Source organism: Eulemur rufifrons, chromosome 27, assembly GCF_041146395.1.
Source record: "Eulemur rufifrons isolate Redbay chromosome 27, OSU_ERuf_1, whole genome shotgun sequence".
Lineage (NCBI taxonomy): Eukaryota > Metazoa > Chordata > Mammalia > Primates > Lemuridae > Eulemur > Eulemur rufifrons.
The window spans coordinates 17,964,040-17,991,222 of NC_091009.1; the positions used below are offsets into that span (position 1 = coordinate 17,964,040).

The window sequence follows — 27,183 nt, forward strand, 5'->3', positions numbered from 1 at the left end:
ATCCCCAAGTGACCCATTGCAGCGCGAGAGCGCGGTACTGGACGCTTCCAGGGACCTGTGTGTTGATAGAGCGTTTTTAAGTACCCCAGAAGTGTCTTTGGTCTGTTGTTCCAGGTTTGTCACGGTAAGTTTCTCCCCTGCGGGTCTGGGCAAGGGGAGATCTTAAGCAGATCTGAGTAGTTTCTTCAAGGGATTTATGTTTTTTAAAAAAATGTGAATCAGATTGCCTCTCCAGATACTCCAATTTCGGACCTAGACTCTTGAGTGTCAACATTTTAATTGTGTATCTGTGCTCTTAATGCTCTGGGGTCTTTTTATAAGTATATCTATATATTGTAGAAGCCACAAGGTAAACCTAGACATTGCAGTTGTTGGTGCACCCAAATTTAGAAACTGCCTTACGCCTAAAATGAAATTTCATTACAATTGCAGATAGTCTTCCAGCTGTCATTTGTGCATATTTGTAGACTTGCGTGATTTATTTGAGTTTCCCTGCAAATATATTTGCTGGTTCAAAAGATGTGTACATTTTACTTTTATTAAGGTTCTCAAAATCCTGGCGCTTTGCATCCTTACCAACAATGCTCAGGAACATGTTCCCCCACACACTTGCAAACGGGACAAACTTTTTCTTATCTATGACAATCTTACAAATAAACAATCATTTCTCATTGTCGTAGTCTGCATTTCTTTTGTAATTAGTGAAGTTGAATATTCAGGTATTTAATGGCCATTGCTTTTCTTTTTGTAGGAATTGCCTGTTCCTGTCCTTTGCTCATTTTTTTTCTATTAGATTATTCATCTTTTACATACTGATATATAAGAGCCCTTTACAAATTAGCTCATTTGTCTAATATGTGATACAAGATTTTTTTCTCATTTTGTCAATTATCTGTTTACCTTGTTTATGGCATTTCAGTTATATAGAAATTTTAATTTTATATAGTCAAATTTATTATTATATTGTTATGGATTCTTAGTTTTATGCATAAAAGGTGTTTACCAAGTTTATAAGGTTTTGTTTATTTATAAGTCTTTTCCTCATGCTTTTAAGGTTTCATTCTTTACTTTTAAAAATCATGCATTGGCCTGGAATATATTTTGATAAAAAGAATGTAAAAAGGATTCAACTTTTTTTAAAAAGTTAGCAACTGTTCTGCCATTTATGCACAATTGAATTTCCCCCATTATTGGAAATACCACCTTTAGTGTGTTTGTATTTCTTTCTGGAATTTTTTTGAATCTCACTAGCTAAACTTTTTAAATTACTATAGTTTTACTAGTAAATTACTATAGTTTTATTATATTTTGATAAATGGTAAAGGAAGTATCTCTGCTCATTGTTCTTTTTTCAGAATTTGTGTTGTTGTGCTCACATTTTTATTTTTCCAGATGACCTTGAACATTATTATTTGGCCAGGTTCCAAAAGATAAATAATTTCAGTACTTTGATCAGGAACTCATCATTCCTTTTTAGTTCCTAATCTTCATATGTTCTCCATCTTAATATGAGAAAAAACTGATCATTTGATTCCTGTTGTTTTTCATCCTTCTGAATTAGTCCTGTTGGCAGTTGTAAAGATTTCTTAAGTGGAGGGGGTGTAAGGTTGATTGCCTTTTGTTACACAACCTTTTTATGTGTCTACTCTAAGCCTCAAGCCCAGAATATTATGAAAAAGAGCTGGTACAGTACTGTGATTCAGGATCATATTGGTTATACTACATCCTCAAGGTCAGAATACTGTTGCAGAAGCTATAGGAACTTTTTGCCCTTAATATTGCCCTAATGTCCCTGCAGAATAATCAAAAATAAGGACAATCATAATAACAATGGTTAGCCATTATTATCTGGTGTTTACCTTGTGCCAGGGGCTAGTACATTAAGTGCTTTATATGTGCTACTTATTTAATAATTACAACAACCCTTCACTATAGGTACTATTGTTATCTCCATTTTATAGGTTGAGGCACAGAGACTGTAAGTGGCTTTCTCAAAGTTACACAGGTAATGTGTGCCAGAGCCAGAATTTGAACACAAGCAGTGTGTTCCAGAGCCTATGCCCTTAACCACTAGGCTGTTTTTGACTAAGCTTTCAGAAAGACATATTCACAAAAGGTAGTGTTTTAAGACCCAGAAGGTCTAAAACTGATAGAGAAGGAAGTATTAATACAATGGGTGGAATTTGAATTGCTTCAAAGAAGTTAACTTACATGTAGCTAGTTTTGGCCTTACTCTTAATCCACCTATACCATCAAAAAGGAATCCTCATTTGGAGTCCGGGAGGAGGCACAATTAAAAAGGCCATTAGGAACCTCTTTTACAGATTTTGTGTTTTGGTATTAATAATTATTTTTTTATACCAAAAACCAACATTGTATTCATTTGTTTAAAAAATAAGGAAGAAAACTATTAGGGCTAGGGGATAGTAATATTTCATTACTTACTAATTTAGTTTGAACCAGAGAAGTACTTTTTTCCTTATTTGCCACCCTAAAGCGATTTGTGAAGTTTCTTCATAAGTCATTGTTGTGCTTTATATCAAACCTTATTTCTTCCATTCTTATATCTTAGAAACTGATTTTAGTTTTAAATGGTGGTTCATAAATACAGTGATTCAAAAATGGTGGTTCAAAAATATACATTTTGTGAGGAAAGTAGTAGACAAACCCTGAGAGTTTCTCTTTGGAAGAAAATTCCATAGACTTGGCTAATACAAGGGTTAATAGTTTAGTCATTTATGAAGCCTGACGAGGCTCAAATGATTGTTTAACTGGCTCAAAGGTAAATGATATCTGTGAAAAGTTACAGTAACACCATACAATGCAGGAAAATGATCTCCCTGTTACGAAAGAAGTCTTATATAACAAGGGGACTGAATGAACATAGCAGCACATATTAATATATCCTCAGTGGTTAAGACATCTGGGTAGAACAAATCAATTGCCCAAAGATTACCTTTCCAGTGCAGAGTAAATCAGATACATGGCTGGATATGGATATAAGGAAGTAGAGGTAAGGCCAACAAAGTGTTTGCTAAATTATTCCTCCTATCTGAGGTGCTTCTGAATTAGTAATAATCATAACTGGTTTATTCCACGTTACACCTACTATGCTAAGAAAATTAATCTAGCCTTATTATGACATAATAAGATAAACAGAATTCCAACAAAATCATCCACTGGCATACCAGGGGGATTGGTTCCAAGACACCTCCAACCTATGCCAAAATCTGCACAGGTGAAAGTCTCACAGCCCTGCCAAACCTATATACAAAAAGTTGGCCCTCTGTGTACATAGGTTTCATATCCCTTTGCTATCTGCATTTGGTTGAAAAAAAATCCATGTATAAGTAGATCTGCACAGTTCAAGCCCATATTGCTCAACTGTACATAGAAACCCATTTTATTTTCATCTTAATTCCAGACAGCTATTGGTCACAGTATAGTATTCCTCACCTTACAGCATTTTCAATTCCATCTTCCGTCTGAAGGGTTGCAAACACTTCACTTGTTTATTTTAGTTAGGTTTATAATTCCTGTGAATAGAATGTGGATGATAGGCTGGGGGTGGTGGCCAGTAATCCCAGCACTTTGAGAGGCTGAGGTGAGATCCTTTGAGGCCAGGAGTTCAAGACCAGCCTGGGCACCATAGCAAGATCTCATCTCTACAAAAAAAAATTTAAAAATTAGCCGGGTGTGGTGGCACATGCTTATAGCCCCAACTACTCACGAGGCTAAGGTGGGAAAATTTCTTGAGCCCTAGAGTTTGAGGCTGCAAGGAGCTATGATCATACCACTGCACTCTAGCCCAGGCAACAGAGCAAGACCCTGTCTCATAGAAAAAAAGAAAGAAAGAAAAAGTAAAAAAGAATGTGGATAGAAAAAAGATGTAAAGTGATTACAAGGTACTTCAAGTCAAATATTCAGTCAAAAATTGGTGGTAGAACAATGACTGTTGCTGAATTGAGGTTTATAATGTCCTTTATATATATTCCCTATATAAAGGGAACAATAATTGTGTTCCCTTATTTCAGGGAAATAATGTTGACTTGATCTGATTTAGAGGTGGAAGAGTTTTTGCCATAGGTTGGTTCCCCATAAACTCTCTGAGACAGAGATAAAGTCTAAGAGGTTTATTAGGGAGTGTTCTTGGGATCACGTGGGAGGGAAGGGGAAGAGGGGAAGAGTAGTAGAAGGGGGGATGTTGACTGTGATACAGTTTCAACTCAGGACTCAGCTGACCTCACTGGGTACTCTGAAGCTGGGATGGCCCTTCAGAGTTCAAGTGGCAGACCAGTTGGTGTGGGGAGTGGCCTTTAAACCTCCCTGTTGCTATGTTTCCGGTGAAGTGACTCTTCTCAGCAGATAAATTGCCAAAGAAAGATGGCAGCTAAGGGCCATCTGTTAGCAGCAGTTTCAGTATGTGGGAAAATAAGTCCTTCAGGCCTGAAGGGCATCTGGGTGGCGCATGCCAGCATCCCGAACAGTTACTAAAACTGCAGGATTTGAATTTTTATTTTCAAAGAGCAATACACTACATTCCAAAGGCTGTTTTTTTTCCACTTATTTCACTGGAATTAGGGTCTTCTCTGACACTCATGACTTTTCCAAATTTTTTTTTCCAGATGATTGGTCTTTGTTCCAATTAGTTATGTGGCTTATTCTCTTTATTTGGCTACTGATGAGGATGGGGGTAAATAACAGCAGGTTCAATTTTATTCAATCTCTAAAGATATACTCACTGATTTTCAGAAGATAATTTTAATCACATACAGTTTTTTTTAATTACCCCACATGTACACCTGCATCCCTTACTCTATTCGTACCTCTCTTGGCACTTACTAGTTTTCTGTTATAGACATTAGGTTGCATTATTTTACCCGCACCGGCTAAAATATTAGCTCCTCAAAGGCAAATGTTGCATTTTATATTTTTAGTCCCTGAAGCACCTTCCATAGCGCACACACAACCCTTTTCATGTGCTCAGCAGCCTGGGCAGGTTTCTCCGATCCTTCGAAATACCCCATCTGCAGACAGAAAGAAAAACATAGAACTTACTGAGAGAGTTAATGCTGAAATGGAGTTTTTTCAAAATCTCTTTTAGTAAATATTTATCAAAGAACCTGCTCAGTTAATGAGAGCAGTCCTAAGTAAGCACTCAATAAATATGTGTTGAATTGAACTGGCGTAAATAAAACCAGTAGTTAGCTTTGAAACTAACGAAACATTTTCCTCAGTTTCTTTTTAGGACTGATCATGGCTTCCAGTCACACTGTGTTGATGCGGTTGGTAGCCTCAGCATATTCTATTGCTCAAAAGGCAGGAATGATAGTCAGACGTGTTATTGCTGAAGGAGACCTGGGTATCGTGGAGAAGGTATTGAAACGCTCATCTCATTTCGTGCCAACTTTATTTTTGTTCATTAAGGGTTAAAGGATGTAAAAATTTAGACAGACTTTAACAGCTAAAATAATTTATGGCTCCCTTATGGAGATTGCAAAATCCGTGGTTCAAATGGGCTCCATATCTGCTTTGAAAATGACTCAGACTTCTTGTATCCAAGATCTTTATTTATATGACTGGATCTTCTGACCAGTGTCCAGCCCCAGGGCATTGTAATCAAGCTTCGAATCCTAGAGTAACTATTACATGCAAAACCATGCAATCTTTACTGAGTGAACTTGACATGTTTGGTAAAATCTGGCATGTAAGTAAGTGTTCCTTACATTTAAAGCTATAAATTTTTTTTCCTCATGGAAAAGAAACCCAAAACAAGGTTTTTCTTTCCAGTATTGTAATTAATTTACTTAAGTTTTTATCAGAAAGTATATGGTGATAGTCGATTCTTAAAAGAAATGCACGTGTTCCAATTTAAAATATAATCTTCCATAAGATTTGGTTATTATTTCACATTACAAATTTTAAATGTAAGTTTCCATGTATTGACTTTTTTTTTTTTTTCCCCCTCTCTCTCTGAGAGACAGAGTCTTGTTCTGTAGCCCCAGCTAGAGTGCGGTGGCGTCACCATAACTCACTACAGCCTCAAACTCCTGGGCTCCAGTGATCCTCCTGCCTCAGCTTCTTCAGTAGCCACTATAACCGGCTAATTCTTTCTATTTTTGGTAGAGATGGGGTCTCACTGTTGCTCAGGCTGGTCTTGAACTCCTGACTTCACATGATTTTCCAGCCTTGGCCTCTCAGAATGTTAGGATTACAGTGGTAAGCCACTGTACCCAGCCAACTTTTAATCTTTAAATCTTTATTATAATCTTTAAGGAAGATTGTATCGTAATTTTTCTAAGTAAGAAAATTTTCAGATGTGATTTATCATTAACGTTTGAATGATTTAAAATAGAGTAAGTCACTCACTTATCTAAGTTCATTACCATAAGAAAAAATGAAAGTCATGTATATGAGTAAGAAACAACTTAGAAAAAAGTTTATGTGAGCAAATTATAAAACATTCAACATAACTGCTTTTAAAAATCATAAGAACAAGTGAAATAAATCTCATTTCCTTTTTTGATAGATTTATGGGCCTGCTCCTTTGGCAGATAGATAAAGGGTATCTTGATGTCAGCAAAACATTTGTTATAGTCTCTCATTTTCCATTTAAAAAAAGGTTCAAACTATTCATAGTTACATAGATGACAGCTCCATACTGAGCCACTGTTAGATGTATTCATAACTGGGTGAATAGCATTACCCAGAAATTTAAACTCTTGATTCATTTTCAACCTGGAAAAGGATCATTGTTGGCAGGTCACAAAACTCAGCCCCTGACTCTGTACTTTAATCATAAAATTATATACATTTTAAAAAATGTATTGGATATATCTTCTCAAAAATTTTGTGGAAGATGACGACGTAGAAAAAATACTTATCAGGCCAGGTGAAGTGGTTCATGCCTGTAATCCCAGCACTTTGGGAGGCCAAGATGGAAGGATCACTTGAGGCTGGGAGTTCAAGACCAGCCTGAGCAAAGAGCAAGACCCATCTCTACAAAAAACAGAAAAATTAGCAGGGTGTGGTGGCATGTGTCTGTAGTCCCAGCTAAGGCAGTCCTCGCTCAAGTCCGGAGCTTAAGGTTGCAGTGAGCTATGATCATGCCGCTGCACTCTAGCCAGGGAGACAGAAAAAGACCCTGTCTCAAAAAACAAAATCATAGTTATCAAATTTGTCAATAAAATGAAGCCAGGAGGGCTAGTTTATATATTTGATTGTAGAGTAAGTATTCAAAATAGTTGCAACCTCTGAGAAAAGTGAACCAAATCCAACAGGATATTGTAACAAGAGTAATATAAAGTCCTATATTCATGTTCAAGTTGTATGAGGTAAATCTGATTCAAATTTGTTTGGAAAAGAGGTTTTAGTTAACCACATACATGCTCAGTGATAAACCAGCAGGGTAATACAGCTGCTTTCAGAAGGCTACTAATCTTATCTTTTTTATAAGATCTCAACAAAAAAAAAAGAAAAGAAAGAAAGAGATTTCTGAGCTGGGGAAGAAAATTTCCTAAATTATTTAAAAGCTCTTTTCCAAACTTTAACCACTATTAATCCTTTGAGAAAAACCAAGCCAAAAAACTAGTTGACTCATTTGATGTTAAGTTCTATGAATCTAAAAACTGACAGTATAATCTAAATTATGTGGCACTCATGCACTAGGACTCAGAGGACAAGTTATTTCATGTCTGTTCTGCCAAAATTTATATCCTTAAGGCTGGGCGCAGTGGCTCATGCCTATAATCCTAGCACTTTGGGTGAGTGAGGTGGGAGGATTGTTTGAGGCTAGGAGTTCAAGACCAGCCTGGGCAACATAGCGAGACCTTGTCTCTACAAAGGTAAATGATTAGCCACACATGGTGGCATGTGCCTGTAGTCCTAGCTACTTGGGAGAATTTCTTGAGCCCAGGAGTTTGAGGTTGCAGTGAGCTACAATTGTGCCACTGCACTCCAGCCTGAGCAACAGAGAAAGACCCTGCTCCTAAAAAAGAAGTTAATTAAAAAATAAAATAAAATTTGCTTTCTTTGTTACAGACCTGTGCAACAGACCTGCAGACCAAAGCAGATCGATTGGTACAGATGAGCATATGTTCTTCACTGGCACGGAAATTCCCCAAACTAACAATTATAGGGGAAGAGGTAGGAGCTGTCAGAGACACAGTATTTTTTTAATCTGTTTGCCATATAGATTTATAACTGACACTTTAATAATTTGTATACCACTGTTACAATTTTAAGCATTATATCTATTGTTTTAAACATAAAAATAATTATTATATTCCTTGGACTTAGAGGAAATATCTGATTTTAAAATATTTTGGTGCATTTCTAGGCCAGATATCTTAATTCTTAGCCATAGAAGATATGGTTGCTATTTTAATACCCAGCTTATAATACCCAGCTTATACAACCTATAAGTTGAGCAAAGTTTTAGAACTATGGAATAAAATAAGTTATATTGTTGTTGTTCATTTGTTTTCAAAATTAGGCTTACTTGCATACTTCTGCAAAGACTATAACACTTTGAAAGTGAAGGAATTGACATCTCATGTTAATTGAGAGATTAGAAGTATCTGCTCTCAGAGCCACATGTTTAAGTTTATAATATTTAAAAATTCTTTTCCTTTTAAACATTGTTCAGGACAATGAAGACGGGACCATTGAAACTTTGATAAGCCCTACATGATTGTTTTTGCCATTTTAGTAGGTTTGCTTTTAAAGCTCTTAACATAAATGGTAAACAGGAAGGACTAGTGAAAACTGTGATGTAGCATTTCTCCTGACACAAAGTGTACTCTGTAAACACAAAACAGCTTTCATAACCATTAGTGTCATCTCTGCTTTAGGATCTGCCTCCTGAGGAAGTGGATCAAGAGCTGATTGAAGATGGTCAGTGGGAGGAAATACTGAAGCAACCATGCCCATCACAGTACAGTGATATTAAAGAGGAAGATGTATGGTCCATATTTATACTTAACTCTCTATTAATCTGTGTGTTGTTTTTTGTTTTTTCTGCCATAGTAAAGGAAATAAAATTTGCCTGTAAAATGAAAAAGCTGGTAGTTATAACATAGGGGCAACCAGGACCTTGAAATCTTTCAGAGCCAACATAGATGTATCAATCAGACAACCATACGGAATTCAGAATTCAGTTTATTATCCTATTGGCTTTCTTTCCACTCTGAAACCATTATTAAAAATACTTTTAGGAAGAAAATCTAATTTGTTATTAATAACCTTGGTAGTAAAACATTTCATAGGTCATTGGGGCTGGAAGGACATGAAAGAGGTTGATACCTCATGTTTTTATAATGCCATAAAAATCACCCCACTTTTTATAATTGCTTAACTTCAATCTATGCCTTTGGATAACCACCATACTTCTTTAGTTTTCTAATTGTAAATCATTTAGCACACATTCATTGAAAACTTACTATGAGTAAGGCACTTTGCTCTGTGGTATGGAGGATACAAAGAAAATGAGACATGTCATCTTCCATCAGAAATATGCCCTCAAGGCCGGGCGCGGTGGCTCACGCCTGTAATCCTAGCACTCTGGGAGGCCGAGGTGGGAGGATCGTTTGAGCTCAGGAGTTCGAGACCAGCCTGAGCAAGAGCGAGACCCCATCTCTACTAAAAATAGAAAGAAATTATATGGACAGCTAAAAATATATATAGAAAAAATTAGCCGGGCATGGTGGCACATGCCTGTAGTCCCAGCTACTCGGGAGGCTGAGACAGGAGGATCCCTTGAGCTCAGGAGTTTGAGGTTGCTGTGAGCTAGGCTCATGCCACGGCACTCACTCTAGCCTGGGCAACAGAGTGAGACTCTGTCTCAAAAAAAGAAAAAAAAAAGAAAAGAAATATGCCCTCACTCACAAATTCTCAGCCAGCGTTATGATTCTAGGGGCAAAAGGCAGCATATCCTGAATCACGTAAAAGGTTCTAAGCAGAAGGAATTTCTTTTTTACTCTACTGCTAGTTTTATGAACCATTCCTTTTTCTTTGGCTTATATGTCCTGTGTCCTTAAGATAATCAGACTGTCATTTTGTAAAAATCAGCACTTATATTTAAAAACCAGTAACAACCACACATTATTCAAAACATTTTTTATTCCACTTTGCAAGTTTTCCCTGTACCACCATCTAGAGCTTATTGTGTTCATGGCATTGTGCTTAGTGTTCAAATGACAATTACATTTTTTATCAGTTAAGCATTTCACATTTAAAATTCTTAAATCAGACTTTAAATGAACATTTTCCATGATTACAAGACAATAAGGTTTTTTTGCTATCATAGAACAGATGATGTTGGCTTAAGCCATCCATAATTTTAAAAATGAAAAAAAGAACAGTTTTAATCTATTTAAATCTATTTTGGGGATTTTATATGCTTGATTTACATGTTTTATCTCTCTCTCTCTTTTTCTCCTTTTAGCTTGTGGTCTGGGTTGATCCTCTGGATGGTACTAAGGAATATACTGAAGGTTGGTGTTTTTTTGTGTGTTCATATTTGACAGCAGTAGGACACGAATCTGATGTTTAGTTGTAAACATTTGATATTTTGTATGGAAAGCTGGTATCATGTTTTATGTTTTTCCCTAAAGCTATATTTGTGTTCACAGTAGCTGTTATCATACATCAGTGGTTGTCAAGACAGAGGGAGAACATTCGTCTCCTTTAAATACCATCCACCCACATAGTCTACCAGCCCCACAATCCTAATGTCCCCCAGATGAGAGTAACTAATGTATTAAACCCGTGTCACCAAAGGGACTATCCTGAACCCTCAGCTCTAATGGGGTAGAAAAATGATGACAAGCACAGCTGTACTGCCCTGCCGTGCCACCGCCACCATCCTGTGCCCGTCATATGGATTCTCCCCTTATTTCTCGCTTCACAGCCTCACCTTTTAAAGATGGGTTTTGAAACACAGTGCAGCATTTTCCTGTCTGAAGTCACCTAAGATGAGAAAAATTAGAAAGCAGTAAGTTAAAATTAGTAACATAAAAGAAGGACAGGAGCAGGCTCAGAGCCAGAGTGGTTAGGTTTTAGTAGCTTGAAAGTTCTATTTTTCAAATAAAGATCTACACAGGTTTTCTTACATTGGTTCTCAGCTTCCTGGCTTTAAAAAAAAAAAGAAAATTTCTCACAATTACTAGGAAAAAAATACCATCGCTGTTCTTGGATGACACATACCTATAATGAGCGAATCATACAGTGTGTGGACTAAAAACATCTCTATAATCCATTGAGAAACAAGGAAGCTCTAGACAGCTTTAATGTGTATAAGGGAGCCTAGAAAGCTTATTTAGATCTTGACACCCCCCCCCCCCCAGAGATTTTGATGCACTAGTTCTGGGAAGGAGCCTGAGAAGATCTGTATTAAAAAATTACACTAGTTAATTCTGATGCTGCTTAGTAGTCCATGGACCCCACTCTGAGAAACCCTGCTTTAAAGGCTCGAAGTGCAAGTCTAGAGAGTAATCCAGAAAGATAGAGTGATTCTGCAGGTAAGAATGAGTTGGATGGTGGCGGAAGAGGCATAGAGAAATCTAATGATAATGGCTGCTTTTTTTAATTGGTTTACAAATTGTACTAATGAGACCATGATTATCAATTCAGTCAAGTGGTCATAGCCCCTATTCTGTCTCTCTGTCCAGCTTTCTTACAATTTGTGCATTTTGTCATAAGTAGGATTGATCATGGATGAATCATTGCAAATTCCATACCTTTACTGCAAAAATAACTTGGAGCAATTGATGTACTGATGATGAATCATAACATGGCAAAGTGATATAATTGATATTTATTTCTTCTTTATAGGTCTTCTTGACAATGTAACAGTTCTTATTGGAATTGCTTATGAAGGAAAAGCCATAGCAGGAATTATTAACCAGCCTTATTACAACTACCAGGTATTATTATAAGTGACACAAAAATATTTTATTAAATAATTATAGTGTTGTATGATTCCTGATATTATCTAACCCAGTGGTTCCTAGCTTGGTTTCATATACAATTATCTGGGGAGCTTTTCAAAATACAGATTCCCAAGTCACACCCCAGAACTATTGAATCGGAACCTCTGGGGACATTCGAATCAGGAATGTATATATACCCATGTGAGTGTACACAGACACACTATATGTATTATATATTTTTTATGTATTCCTTATGATTCACATGCAAAAGTTTGGGAATTACTGATATGGTTCTTGATTAGCTTGGTCATCAAGACCCCTGATTTATAGGTGGTTCTTGAAGCACATTGAAGAAATGAACCATTTCAACCAAGAAAAGATGCTAGCCATGTTGTTTTCCAGGTTATACTGCATACTGCCAAAATTATAGTGAGTATTGATAACAGAACTAAATATGCTCTTGCACTCTTTCTCTTGTTTTTTTCTAGTCTGCTTTGACTTTCTACTATAGTTCAAAGAAAATGGGTACCTTAGAAGCAAGAGATTAGTGTAATTTCAAAGCAAGAATATAATATTAAATCACATTAAATTTTAAAGGAAATTGTTGAGAGAAAATAGTTAAGGTATTTACATTAATGTGACCTTGATAGAGCTTTGGAGAAACAAAGTAGGCAGAGTGAGGACTATTCTGAACTTCCAATTTGAGTGAAAAGCAGGATTAATCTTTACTTCTAATATAAATTTTTTTCCTGCTGTATGATTATAAATTTTATTTACAATCCTGTCTTTCTTAGGATTTAGCAAATAATTAAGTATATATTATTGGGAAAGTCATATTGAATTGCTTAAGTGTCCATTAAGTCTTTGAATAGGACTTTAATGTTCATACAGTATTATATGTAGACACAAGTTTGTGGTTTTTATTTAAACTTTAAGTTAATGCTATTACTTAGAAGAGGGACATTTAATTCATAGAAAACGTAATGCATGGTACATTTCATCAAAAAAATAAATCCTTGTGCTTAAGAGTTGTTAATAATTTTCATCACTTCTTTCTGAGATTGGAAAAATTATATTCGTTTTCCACAGAACAATGAAAAGGAGGAGTTAAGGGAACACAGGAATGAAGCAAAGGTGAGAAAAATAGCTAGGGTTTTGGCTCCGCTAGTAGAAAAGAGGTAGGCAACTTGCGGTACTCCAGGAGTCATTGCCCATCCCAAGTGTGGTTCATTTTCTCCTGTTCTGCTTCTCCTCTTCATTACCCCTCCCCTCGCCTCATTCCCTCCTGTACACTCTCTTTATCCTCTCTTTACCTTCTCTCTTGCTTATGCCTTAAAATTTGTTGCAACAAATAGAAGTAGAAAAGTTGCTTGGCTGTGTTGGCAGTATTCAGGCTAACAATTCAATTTTAAATAAACATTATAATAATAATATAGCTAAAATTTATTAAGGGCTTACTGTATGCTGCCAGGCTCAAGGGATTCACATATTATCTCATTTAATACCACAACCCTTTAAGGAAACCATTATCCCCATTTTAAAGGAGAGGAAACTGAGGCAATTAACTTGCCCTAAGGTCACCCAATTGGTAAATGGCAAAGCTGGGATTCAAACTCAGGTCCAAATCTTACTACTGTATTTCTACTCTTTATAGCTCTCTTGAGCCACATAAAAGACTAAACAATTCAAACTCTGTTATTGTTTCTAATAAATACTGAAGCGGGTGGCACTGAAAGGAAACGGTGTGGCATGGTACAGAGAAACCCAGTCTGTTTATCAGAGCTATTTTATGCCATTATGAAGCTTAATTAACTCATCAGTAAAATGAAACTTCAGCCTTTATTGCCCTCAGAAAATTGGTGTGGAGAAAGATAATGAGAGAGATGGCGAGTCAGGAGCACAGAGGAAGGCCAGCTGTCTGCACTTACTTCACCAAGACACCAGATTCCTCGGTCCCATTCTCTTTGCTACATACTCATTTGCAGAGGGAATTGTGACTTTTGGGACCAGAATATTTGTGTCTACCATCTGCTTCCCTTTTTTCCTCCCAAAATAACTGGAGAGCTGAATTAATAAATAGATTTCTTGGGGAGCTTGGAATTAGTCTCAGAAATCAAGCTAAAGCCTAATGAGTACCTAGAGCCACCATAGAGGCCATCTGTACTTTTCAGATTTCAAGGGTCTCCTGTAATGTAGACTCAAGAGGGAGCACAGGAAGCACACTAACATATATTGAGTACCTGGTGCTTGTTCTTTGGTTCCTTTGTTGCCCCATTTATAGGGAACGCTATCAATAGTCAGCCTCTTCTGCGATTGCCTTCTCTATGAAGAGCTGTCTCACCCAGGGCCATGCCGCTTCCCAATGCAATCCATTTCCAATGACCGATTATTACAGGAGTATGAAGACCTGGCATTTCATCCCAATTTGGGCCAACCCTGAAGGGCCATTCTAGCTCCAGACCCCTCCGTAGGGTCAGCTAAAGCTGTTGTTGGGCCTGCATGACTGCTCAATTCTTCCCTTTGTCCACACCTGCTTCCTTCCACAGGTGTTGATCCCAAGTGACTCCCTAACAAACACCTCACCTGTCTTGGAGTCTGCTTCCCAGGGAACCCAACCTGCAGCATAAGCATGTTTCACTATAACAGCACCCACGGTACTGCTGTAGCATAAATAAGATACGTTTGAAAACATTTTGACGAATAATCTCAGGCAGTCTAATTGAGTGATGAAGAATATTGGCTTTGAACACAGATAAGCCCAGTGTGTATGATGAACTCCTTACAGTCTTTAGATTACGTAATGATTCCAAATCTCATTTTTCTCATCTTTAAAATAAGTATGATAATACATACTTCATGGGGTTGCTTTGAGGACCGCATGAGATAATATATGTAAAGCACTTAGTATGGTACTGGTACATGCTTGGTGTTCAGTAAAATATATGTCTGTATGTCTATAATTTATGTCTACTACATTAATATCACATTTAGATGACTTTGTTAAGCATTTTATATATCAGTTTTACTTTCCCTGAGATACATTATTTTTTTTTTTCTATATGAAGTGTATAGTTAAAACAATGTGGTTGAGAATTCTTTGAACTCTGCAAAGGAAAATGGAGATTCTAAGATTGCATTATCATTGTCATTTTACACTACAATTGTCAATAAAATCTTAACCCTGATCCCATTCCATAGCTACTCTTCTGTATCATTATCAGCCTATTCAGTTGCTCTATCCTATAGCAGCAAAATACATTTTCATCATTACCTATTCCCATAGTAACATGATCCTTATTGTTCCTCAGATAATGAAGAGTACTAATCAATATATGGTGTTTCATTTCATGGGGACTTCAGTACCTTTGGGAAATGGCTATTTTCAGATACAACAAAGAGATTATTGGATGATTCAGAGAAAAACAGTAATCAGTACATGACGTTTCCTTTCCTGAGGACTCCAAGGAATAACCAAAACTTCCCTTCATTACCATTGAAACTATTAACAGAAACAACAATGAGAATAATCAGCTGATTCTCCCAGGAAAAATTCTTTGTCAGTGATATTATTCTTGTATTTTATAACATTATGCTTTTATTTTTAAAAAATCATGATGCTCATATAACTAAATATTCCATTTATGGCTAAAATTTTTCTCCCAATGATTACAAACTTTATTGTTGTTTCACTCGTTTACATAGGCAGGACCAGATGCTGTGTTGGGGAGGACCATCTGGGGAGTTTTAGGTTTAGGTGCCTTTGGGTTTCAACTGAAGGAAGTCCCGGCTGGGAAACACATTATCACAACTACCCGATCCCACAACAGCAAGTTGGTTACTGACTGTGTTACTGCCATGAACCCTGATGACGTGCTGCGAGTGGGAGGAGCAGGAAATAAGGTATGAATAAGGTCTGTGATCGGCTCTGAAATGCAGTTGAATGTTAAAGGAAGATGGAGTTTCTTAAAAACATGAAATAAGAGCTTAAGAGAAGGGCTTTAAGATTATAATTTACCACCAAAAGCACATTTAAAGAATTTTAAAGAAATTTAAGAGTCAAGTCTTTTTTTTTTTCATCTAAGGATTCTGTGTTAATGAAAGTCCTATCATCATCCCTCCTCCAGCTGTTATAGTAGCTTCCAAAGTGGTTTGTTCAATCCAGTCTTCACAAATGCCACTAAAACAATTAAAAATGTAAAACCTCTGCTCTGTTCCAAATCCCTGGATCCATCACAACAACTTAAAATCTAAGCCTACTACTACAGAATGTAAAGCCTTTTGTAACCTGGTCCTGCACACCCCCAGGCCTCATCCCCTGCCATATCCTAACTCACGCTTCAGCTCTAGTGATACGGAACTGCATGTACTTTCTGATACATGTGCGTATCACACTTGTGTGCCTAGCACAGGGACGGTAAATAATAAATATTTATTGGACTGAATGGAATTCATTTCTCCTTACCTAAGTATTGGAAGCAATACTCAACTATTTTTAGATTTTTTAAAGGCATTTACTGATAACAATGAAAACTGGGAGTTTAAAAAGCAAATAACTCACACCTATAATCCCACCACTTTGGGAGATAGAGGCGGGAGGATTACGTGGGCCCAGGAGTTTGAGGTCAGCCTGGGCAGTGTAGCAAGATCCTGTCTCTACTAAAAATAAGAAAAACTAGCCAGACATAGTGGTGCACATCTGTAGTCCCAGCTACTCAGAAAGCTGAGGTGGGAGGATTGGTTGAGTCCAGGAGTTTGAGGCTATAGTGTGCTATGATCATGGCACTGCAATCCAGCCTGGGTGACAGAGCAAGACCCTGTCTTAAATAAATGAATAAATGAGTGAATTTTGAAAAAATCTGCAACATTTCAAAGTGAAAATGTACTCCTAGTATTCACTGAAATACAAATAGTGACAGGTGTGATTTCTCTTTGCCCCTTAGTTTTGTAATCACAAAACTCCATTATCTCTTTTATTCCCAAGGAGCATCATTCTCCTCAGAGAAAAAGTTCCCATCCTGTATATCTCTGCCTTTCTCCTCTGAAAAAAATCTTGTTGAGCAGTTCTTAACTTTTTTACATCAAGAACCCCTTGGTGTAGTTCTTTGCACATAATATAAGATAATGTAAATAAAAGAAAAATCTTTTACGCAAAAGCCTACAGCAAAGTTTAAATGTTTGAAGTTCATGAATAGTCCTGGAAGGGATAATTGGGTACTTTGTGTTCCCTGAAATTTTCCTCATTCTCTTTTTGTTTGAATATTTGAAGTCTGAGTTTTACAGTAATAATTATTTTCCAGTATTACCAAAGAAACTCCGTTGGCTAATCAAGGCTCGATAGCAAGTTACCATTTAGAGTCATGCAGGTTCTATCATGATCTCAGTTATGTATGAGTATTACAGGAATTTTTAGGATGACTATTTAAAAGTTTGTATTTTGGTAGTGGCAATGGCCATAGATATAATTCCCAAGATTTATGAAAGTACTTGCTACACTAATTCATACATTATTGTTAATGCTTGATATTTCTCTATCCTTTATTTAATAATGGTCAATTTTTTAGAAGTCTAAAAAACTTTTAATTTTTTAATAAGATACTAACAAAGAAAAACAACATGAATAAAAAGAAAACTTTATGTTATCTAAATTGGAATGTGGAAACTGTTCAGATATCCTCTTGGTAGCTTATTTGACCACTTTTTTCCCCTTCACCTGGGACTGGTGGCATATTTTTGTGCATCCATTCTATATATTTCTTCATAATGCTGGTGTCATTTAAACCTGCCAAAGCTATTAACCTAAGTCTAACCAAGGAGTTTATGGAAAATTCTTGATAGAAAAAAGCAGTTTTTCTTATTTGTATCTCAGTCATTTATGGTCAAGGGATAATTTTTTTTTTTAATTTTTTTATTGATACAAAATAATTGTACATATTCATGGAGTACATGTTATATTTTGATATAAGCATATAACATATAATGATCAAATCAGAGTAATTGGGACATGATTCACCTTAAACATTTATCAATGCTTTATGCTGGGAACATTTGAAAACTTCTAGCTATTTTGAAATATAATAAATTATTGTTAACTATAGTTGCCCTATTGCACTATTGAACACTGGAACTTTTTCCTTCTATTTAACAGTATTACCCATTAACCAACACCTCTTCATTACCCCTTCCCACCACCCTTACCAACTTCTAGTAGCTACCATTCTATTCAGTACCTCCACGAGATCAATTTTTTTTAGGTCTCATATATGAGTGTGAAAATGCAATATTTGTCTTTCTGTGCCTGGTTTATTTCACTTAAAATAATGTCCTCCAGTTCCATCCATGTTTCTGCAAATGACAAAATTTCCTTCTTTTTCATGGCTAAGTAATATTATTTTTAACCTTACAGATTATTCAGCTGATTGAAGGCAAAGCCTCTGCTTATGTATTTGCAAGTCCTGGATGTAAGAAGTGGGATACTTGTGCTCCAGAAGTTATTTTACATGCTGTAGGAGGTTAGTCCATTTTATTTCCGGGAATTAGAGTTTTTATATCATGCTAAGACATAATATTTCAGTAATATTACTTCTCTAGACTTTTAGGATATAAAAGCTAGAAGGAGATTTAGAGATTGTCCAGTCCAAAACCCTCATTTCATAGATAAGAAAGTAGATTTTTAGGAAATTTGTTCTTTAATTGTAGTCTCTTTTTTGAACTTTGATCTACATACAGTTAATTTAATTGAACCTTTATTTTTAGCTTTCTTTTTTTTTTTTTTTTTTTTGACGAGAGTCTCACTCTGTCACCCAGGCTGGAGTGCAGCGGTGTAATCTTAGCTCACTGCAATGTCAAACTCCTGGGCTCAAGCAATCCTCCTGCCTCAGCCTCAGTTAGCATACCACCATACCCGGCTAATTTTTTTAAAAATTTTTTTGTAGAGACAGGATCTCACTGTTGCCAAGGCTGGTCTCAAACTCCTGGCCTAAAGCGGTACTCCCACCTCGGACTCCTAAAGTGCTGGGATTACAGTCGTGAGCCCTCATGCCTGGCCTATGGCTTTATTGTTTTTAGGGTATTTTTCCTTGAAAAGCAAAATGTTCATCATCATTGGCATCACCTCACTTAGTCTAACTTTTAAGCCAATATTGGAGAATATCTCAGTACTAGTGCTAAAGATCATAGAGTTAGAATTTTTGAAAAATCTGACTGAAAAATCTGATTTTTCAATTTCAAATAGACATCAGTTCATATCTACTCTTAGTAAGCAGTGCCTTTTAAAATACCTGTGTGATTTAAAAAAGGCAATAAACAAAATGCTTAATTTTTATTCTTTCATTTCTCCTAATATTTTGTCAATATCTTATTAGCATATTATCTGATAAGGTTAAATTGCACTGTATCATGATCCATTCCTATTAGGATGTGAAATGAAACTGTAATATAAAACAATTATATTTTATGAATATCGTTCACTGAAACTCATACCAAATAAAGTATTAATATTAAACAGTAGAATGGGCCAGGCATGGTGGCTCACGGCTATAATCCTAGCACTCTGGGAAGCCGAAGTGGGAGGGTGCTTGAGCTCAGCTGAAGACCAGCCTGAACAAGAGGGAGACCCCATCTCTACTAAAAATAGAAAAATTAGCCATTAGAGTGTACCTGTGGTCCCAGCTGCTTGGGAGGTAGAGGCAAGAGGATCACTTGAGCCCAGGGGTTCGAGGTTCAGTGAGCTATGATGGTGCCACTGCACTCTACCAAGGGTGACAGAGTGAGACCTTGTCTATAAATAAATAAATAGAATGAAGAAAACATTTTTGAAAATGTGAATAGTGGTGATGTAATATAAGCAATAGGAAAAGTGATCACCTCAGGAAAAGAGAAATTAATTGATACCAAGAAATAAAAACTTGAAAATGCTAAATAAAATTAATTTTAATCAGACAAAAAATTTATCCTTCAGTTAAAATTGTTCTATAGTCTTAAATTTCAAGTGAATTAAAATTTTAACCTTTATGGTCACTCCTTATATTATTTTATCCAGAATTTACTGGCTACTCTTGGATAGGGAACCAAAAGGCCCTTAAAAAAATAACTAGAAGGCCGGGCATGGTGGCTCACGTCTGTAATCCTAGCACTCTGGGAGGCCGAGGCAGGAGGATCGCACGAGGTCAGGAGTTCGAGACCAGCCTAAGCAAGAGTGAGACCCCGTCTCTACTAAAAATAGAAAGAAATTATCTGGCCAACTAAAAATATATATAGAAAAAATTAGCCAGGCATGGTGGCGCATGCCTGTAATCCCAGCTACTCGGGAGGCTAAGGCAGGAGGATCGCTTAAGCCCAGGTGTTTGAGGTTGCTGTGAGCTAGGCTGATGCCACAGCACTCTAGCCCAGGCAACAGAGTGAGGCTGTGTCTCAAAAAAAAAAAAAAAAAAAAAAAAAAAACAACTAGAAACAGCATGCTCCAATTAGCCATTAACATTGTACTGGTGTTTTTTTGATAGGCAAGTTAACGGATGTCCATGGGAACGCCCTTCAGTACAACAAGGAGGTGAAGCACATGAACTCTGCGGGGGTCCTTGCCACACTGAGGAATTACGACTACTATGCAAGCCGAGTTCCAGAATCTGTTAAAAAGGCACTTGTTCCTTAAAGGAAAGTTTCATTTACTTAGCTAGGAGAAGGACTTGTTCTTAAAAGAATATACGTATTAAAACTAATTGAATGGAATTAGAACTCCACCTTCATTCATTGTTGATCAGTGACTTACATGTAATTACTGTACTTAGGACTAGAAAACAGAATTAAAGAATTTAAGTTGATGAATTAATCAACCAGACCAATTTGACATCTGGAGACTTTATAAGTTTAATATATTTCTTTTCCTCCTTTTATGCAGAATAATGAAAAAAAGGTTTAGCTCCAAGTGATATTCCAAGTTAGTTGTTTACTCAACATTCCTATCTTATAAACCAGATTTCTTTGGGGCACGGTTGTTCCTATATCTCACGCTTGTTTTTCACAGTAATTTTTAAAATGTTTATACTCCAATCATGAATATATATAATGTTATTATGTGTATTGATGAAGAGGTTTATGGGGAAAGTTTGTTTAAAATAAATTATTTAATCTTAGCTCTTTATGTTATTCACTAGCTCTTTTTTTTTTTGAAGTATTTCACAATTATAAATTCTCTACTATGGGGATTCGTTTATTCTTATGGCATTACTATGAGGCTTACCTGTGGAAAGTTAGGTAATTACCTTTATTCCTCCCAATGGGCAATTACAACATATACTCAATTCTGACTTTATGCCTAGATTTTTATTTTTTGAGTCTATGTCCATTGCTTTTAATTAAATATCTCTGATTTTTAGATTAAGCAAGTGATTTAAATTAATAGTTCCCAAACCCAACTGTATTTCAGAATCATTTAGATTTTTTAAAAATGCAGATTCACAGTGTCTGTCCCAGCAATTTTAATTCTCTGTATTTTAAGAAGACTACTCTGGGGACTTTGATAATCATCCAACTGTAGGACTCACTAGATAAGGTAATATAGTGTGATTTTGCAGGGGCATCATAATATAGCAGGAAGACGTCTCTGTGGCTTTGACACCTTTGACCACTCCCTCTGGTAAGTCTCTTGTCCTTACTTTCTTCTTCCCCCTTTTAGCCAACTCAGACTCCTTTCTTGCTTTCTCTTTGTATTCCTTCCCTTAAAAGCCACTATTCACTAAGATTATGTTCTAGGCTCTCTCTACTTTCTCACCAGATGATCTAATTCATAGGTACGGCTTCATGTGGGGCCTTTGGCCCTGAAATCCGAAATCTTTATCTAGCTTAGAACTCTCAAACTCTAGATCTATATACCCAAAGACCTACTTAGATGCCTTACAGAGATCCCTGAATTATTATGTTTAAGCAGCTCCTCATTCTTGCCTACCTCTCCTGAAATTATTTTACAAACCCACAGTGTGATCCTGATAATTGGCCAAGTTTGAAAATCACTGCCTTAATCCATTTAATTCCTTCTAATAATAGAATTCTCTATCTATGAACAGTGGACTAAACCTAATTTAAAAAAGATCTAAGTGTAACATGAGAATAACTTTAAAGGTATTCTCTACAGTTTTCTATGTGAAAACACAAGTTATCTGAGTGAGATATTTCAGAGTCTATTCTCTATTCCCATTGCCTCTACCTTAATTTATACCCTTATAACTCATTATTTCTTTCTTGGATCACTGCAGTGCCTTCCTGACTAATCTCTTTGTCTGCACTGTAACCTATCTCTCTCTCTCTCCAATCCATTTGTCATATCGTCTCCAGATGGATTTTTTTTAAAAAATCAAATCTAGTAACACTACTCCCTTACTCAAAACTTTTTATGACTTCCTTTTCCCTTCAAGATAAAATGCAAGTTCTTTATGATGGCATATGAAGGTCTTAATGTTAAAACTTATTCCTTCCACAGCATCAGCTCTGCTCTCTAACCTATACTGAAGCCATGCTCAACCATTTAAAGTTCCTCCTAAATACCACTTCGCTCACCTTGGCCTCCGTTCACTTATTCAACAAATATTTATTGAGCACCTACTATATGTCAGGCACTGAATAGAGGTACTGAATATTCAACAGTGGGCACAACACTGACCATAAGTCTGTTCCTTTGTTGAGCTCACGTTCTTGTGAAGCAAGACAGATAATAAGCAAACGAAATTATTTCAGATTGTGGTAAATGTTATAAATCTACTAGGAAGATGAGCTAAAAAGCAACATGGGTGGGTTGGGGTGGAAGGGCCGGAAGAAGATCTTCTTTAGATAAAATAGGAATATTTTCTCTGTGGAGGTGATATCTGAGCTGAAAACAGGTCAGCCATGCTGAGAGCTAAGATTTCTAGTGGGAATAGTAAGTACAACACTTCTGAGAAGAGAAGATAAAGAACAGAAAGGAAGCCCACAGTGGCTGAAGCAAAATGAACGAGGGGAAGAATGTTATATAAAATGAGGTTGGGGATGCAGGTAGGGACCAAGTCACCTATAACCTTAGTTTTTTAAAAAATATTTTAAGCGTTGAAGGGAAATGAGGAGTGACTGCTAAAGGGTACAAAGTTTCTTCTGGGGCTGATAAAATGTTCTAAAATTGATTGTGGGGATACTCTGAATTGCACACTTCAAACAGGTGAATTGCATGGTATGTGAATTATATCTCAGTGAAGCTGCTGTTAGAAAAAATTAAATGGCCCCATGTGGCCAGTGCCTGTCACATTGTGTAGCGGTCCCCAACCTTTTTGGCACCAGGGACAGGTTTCATGAAGACAATTTTTCCAAGGACCGGGTTGGGGGAGTAGGGGGAGGCAGAGCTCAGACAGTGATGGCAGCGAGTGTGATGGAGAGGGGAGCAGCTGTCAATCCAGATGAAGCGTTGCTTACTCGCTTGCCCGCTGTGCATCCCCACCTTCCTAAGTTTCATGGAAGACAATTTTTCCAGGGTAGTGTCAGTTGGGTAGATGGGGAAGCTCTGCGGTCGGGGTGCTGGGGACCGCAGCTGCATAGCACAGCTCTATTTCCTCCTCCCCTGGTTCAGCTCATCAATTTTAACAACCACTGACGTCTTCAGCAAAACGTTTCAACTGAGCCCCACATTTATAATCTCTAAAGGTTAAAGGATGTTTCCCCCTAGATATCTTACAAACATCCCAAAACATCAGTCTGGAACCAAACACTTTGCCAAACCTGTTTTCCCTTCTGTCTTCCCTCCTTCAATAATGGCATAACCATCTACCCACTTATCCAACCTGAGATCTTGGAATAAGACAAATTTGCTTGTCTCTCACCATTCCCTCCCGTAGCATCTTATCTGTTGTCATTGATTCCACCTCCCAAATATGCCTGAAACTTGTTCTCTGTTCTCAATTCTTTTTTTTTCTTGAGAAAGGTTCTCACTCTATTGTCCTAGGTAGAGGGCAGTGGCATCATTATAGCTCACTGCAACCTCAAACTCCTGGGTTCAAGTGATCCTCCTGCCTCAGCCTCTTGAGTAGCTGGGACTACAAGCACGTGCCATGTCACCTGGCTAATTTTTTCTATTTTTAGTAGAGAAAGAGTCTTGCTCTTGCTCTTGCTCTGACTGGTCTTGAACTCCTGAGCTCAGGCAATCCTCCTGACTCAGCCTCCCAGAGTGCTAGGATTACAGGCGTGAGTTACTGCGCCTGGCCTCGATTCTCAATTCTTATTCCACTGCTGTAGTTTAGGCCTTCATCTCTTCTGTCATATGGACCTGTTATAACATCTTAACTGGTCTCCCTACTGCCAGTTCTGCCCACTCCAACTCATCTGCTATACTGTAGTCAAACGGATCCTTGTCAAATGCGATCCTAGTCATATCTCCTGATCCTGCTTAAAACTTTTCACTGACCTATCACAAGATCAAATCTAGCTACTCAGCATGGTATTTAGAACTCTTTATAACTTAATCTCTGTCTATTTTCCAGCCTTTTAACCTCTTGTTTCCAAAATATTTTATTTTCTGGCAATAATGAGCTGGTCGGAGTTTTTCAAATACACACAGCTTCATGACTCCAGGCTTCAGCTCATGTTCTTCATTTGACTCCTTCTTTCCATCCCTTAAATGTGCCATCTCTTATTGGAAATTTTCCTTTACCATTCTCTTCTAGTTGATCATTTTCTACCTTCTGAGTTACCTTTGTACTTTATGCAAACTTTATTATTTTTATTTCCAAAATGTTTTTAAGATGAACATATTTCTCTTGCTGCATATATCTCACTGCAGAGCAATTTTTATTTGCATGTCTCCTCCACTTATAAGATTGTAGGCTCCCTGAGGGCAGGTGCCTTGTCTTCCATTTCTGCATCTCCTGTTTATGTGCATAATAGTAACAGCTTAATATATTGTCTAAATATCAGTAGAAATATCAGCTGAAAATTCAATACCCATTCTTGATTTTTAAAAAAATATCCTGTTAAGCTAGGAATAGAAATAATTTTCCTTAACTGGATAATGTGTATCTATAAGAAACCAGCAGCAAACACTATTCTTAATAATGGAACATTAGTGGCATTCCCACTAAAGTTAGGAACAAGAAAAATATGTTCTTATTCAACACTATCAATACTATTTAACATTATTCTGGAAGTCCTAGCCAATGAAAGAGATAAGATATAGAACATATAACCTCTGGATGGGAAAAAAGACATTACTTACCTAGAAAATCCAATACAACCAACCAAAAAATGATTGGAACCAATAAAAGCATCCAACAAGATGATGACTCTAAAACCTAAGATTGCTATATGTCCTGCTTCCCTGAGAGTAGGTTTCTATTTGTGGGCCACAGTACATCCTTTTTTTTTTGCCATTTTTATTGATGAAACCCATTTCCTCAATGATTCCATGCTTCTCAAAATCATCATGATATGTATCTGGGATTGTGACAAGTAACAAAATTGCAAAACCTTAAACAAATGGAATGATTATCATTACTTTCTAACACTAATCTCTAACTTCCCCACTAAACAATCTCACTCTCTTCCGAACCCCTAAAGCATTATGGACTCAACCAGTTACTGGGCACTTGGAATGCTCTGCTTTGTACTGCAGTCTTTTTAGAGCCTTCTGTATTGTTTTGATAATAGGAAGTGTACTGAATTACAAGAGATAGAACTAAAAAGGTATTCAAAAATTAAAATCTAGTAAAGACATTTAAAATGAAAAAGTTAGCTCTATCAAATCCTCCATGAATCAAGCCAAGGGTAAATTAACACATGCAATGCCTTACATTAGATCACTAGAGAATGGGGATTTTAGCTTATTATGATTTTAACATGAGGCTGGGTGTGGTATCTCATGCCTGGAATCCCAGCAATTCAGGAGGCCAAGTCAGGAGGATCGCTTGAGCCCAGGAGTTTGAGTCCAGCTTGGACAACATAGCAAGACATTGTTTCTACAAAAAATAATAAAAAATAATTTAGCTGGGTGTACTGGCACGTACCTGTAGTCTCAGCTACTTGGGAGGCTAAGGCAGGAGGATCCCTTGAGCCCAGGAGTTTGATGTTTCAGTGAGCTATGATCATGCCACTGCACTCTAGCCTGGGTGATAGCATGAGACCCTGCTTCAAAAAAAAAACTTAATATGAGTCAAAGTTTAATGTGATTGTAAAAAGCTAATGTGGTATGTGTTGATAGCATTGTAATGGGCAATATAAAACTGACAATACTTCTGCCTTCCCTCTGTCTTGATCACACCACACCCAGAACGTTTTGTTCTGTTCTGAGTATTACATTTTAAAAAGCACATTGAGAACTGGAGTATGTTTGGAACAGGGCAGCTGGAATAGATTATAACTATCATTTGAAGGACTGTTGAAAGGGCTGGAGACATGTGGCCTAGATAGCAAAGACATGGAAGACATCACAATGGCCTGAAATACATGAAATATTGTCATGTGGAGGATCCTCAGCTTGTTCTGTATAGCCTCAGAAGGTAGTGGATGGAAAGACAGAAAAGCAGATTTAAGTGCATCTAAGAATAGGTGTTTAGAAACAGGGGCTGTCTTGGGCAATTTAGGTTTCTATCACTGAAGATGTTCAAACATAGATTATTTAGTTATTCATGTGTTAAATAAATGATTCCAGGATTCTTTGTATCTCTAGTGCATTATATGGCAGAAGACACTCAGCATTTATGAAAGCATTTTTTTTAAATCCAAAGGTTTCTTAGCAAATAAACAGCAATTTTCCCTCTACATATTATATAAAACTCAATTACTCAACAATATTTAGTTAGTGCATATGTGTGATGTGCAGGAAACTGTGCTGGAAACTTTATGGAACTTCATAATATCAAAGAAATTTTAAAAGGCACATTGAGTATGTTTGGAAGAGGGCAACTTCAAAATATCAAAGAAATCTATCACCATGTTAGCACTTTGTAAACATACTGCTTACTACATGGAAGGAAGCTGTGACCAGATCTGGAATAACTACCCCAAATGAGTTACATGAAGTAAATAGGTGATGAAGTGGAAGTGTCCATAAACATGGAATAATGTGACTTTCACCTTGGAGTTCTTAATAGTCATAAAAGAAATGCTCAGCATGATAATACAAGCTCCCTCATTTTAATTAAGGACATCATATAGCACTTACAATTTCCTTTTTTCCTCCAAGCATTACCTCATTTAACTTTTTAAAAGTATTTTCGGCACATTTAGAGAAAGACAGGCATTATCCTTC

At 36.8% G+C, this 27,183-nt stretch overlaps 1 protein-coding gene and 1 long non-coding RNA gene across 3 annotated transcripts in view; one reads left to right on the top strand and one right to left on the bottom strand.

Moving 5' to 3' along the window:
* On the top strand, window positions 1–20,949 carry BPNT1 (3'(2'), 5'-bisphosphate nucleotidase 1). Its single transcript, XM_069459669.1, has 9 exons — window positions 1–124; window positions 5,238–5,376; window positions 8,041–8,145; window positions 8,853–8,960; window positions 10,445–10,493; window positions 11,833–11,924; window positions 15,633–15,830; window positions 18,334–18,439; window positions 20,429–20,949. The coding sequence occupies exons 2-9, from the start codon at window positions 5,257–5,259 to the stop codon at window positions 20,575–20,577; spliced, it is 927 nt and encodes a 308-aa protein (XP_069315770.1). The 5' UTR covers window positions 1–124; window positions 5,238–5,256; the 3' UTR covers window positions 20,578–20,949.
* Window positions 4,451–27,183, bottom strand: part of LOC138375813 (uncharacterized) — a 24,175-nt gene continuing 1,442 nt past the window's right edge. Inside the window, exons 3-5 of one of the 2 annotated variants that reach the window (XR_011231562.1) lie at window positions 25,940–26,057; window positions 10,916–10,968; window positions 4,451–5,027 (exon numbers count right to left, since the gene is read on the bottom strand). This is a non-coding gene — a long non-coding RNA (uncharacterized lncRNA). The remainder of the gene's footprint in view (window positions 5,028–10,915; window positions 10,969–25,939; window positions 26,058–27,183) is intronic. The other variant, XR_011231563.1, reaches the window with a different exon arrangement.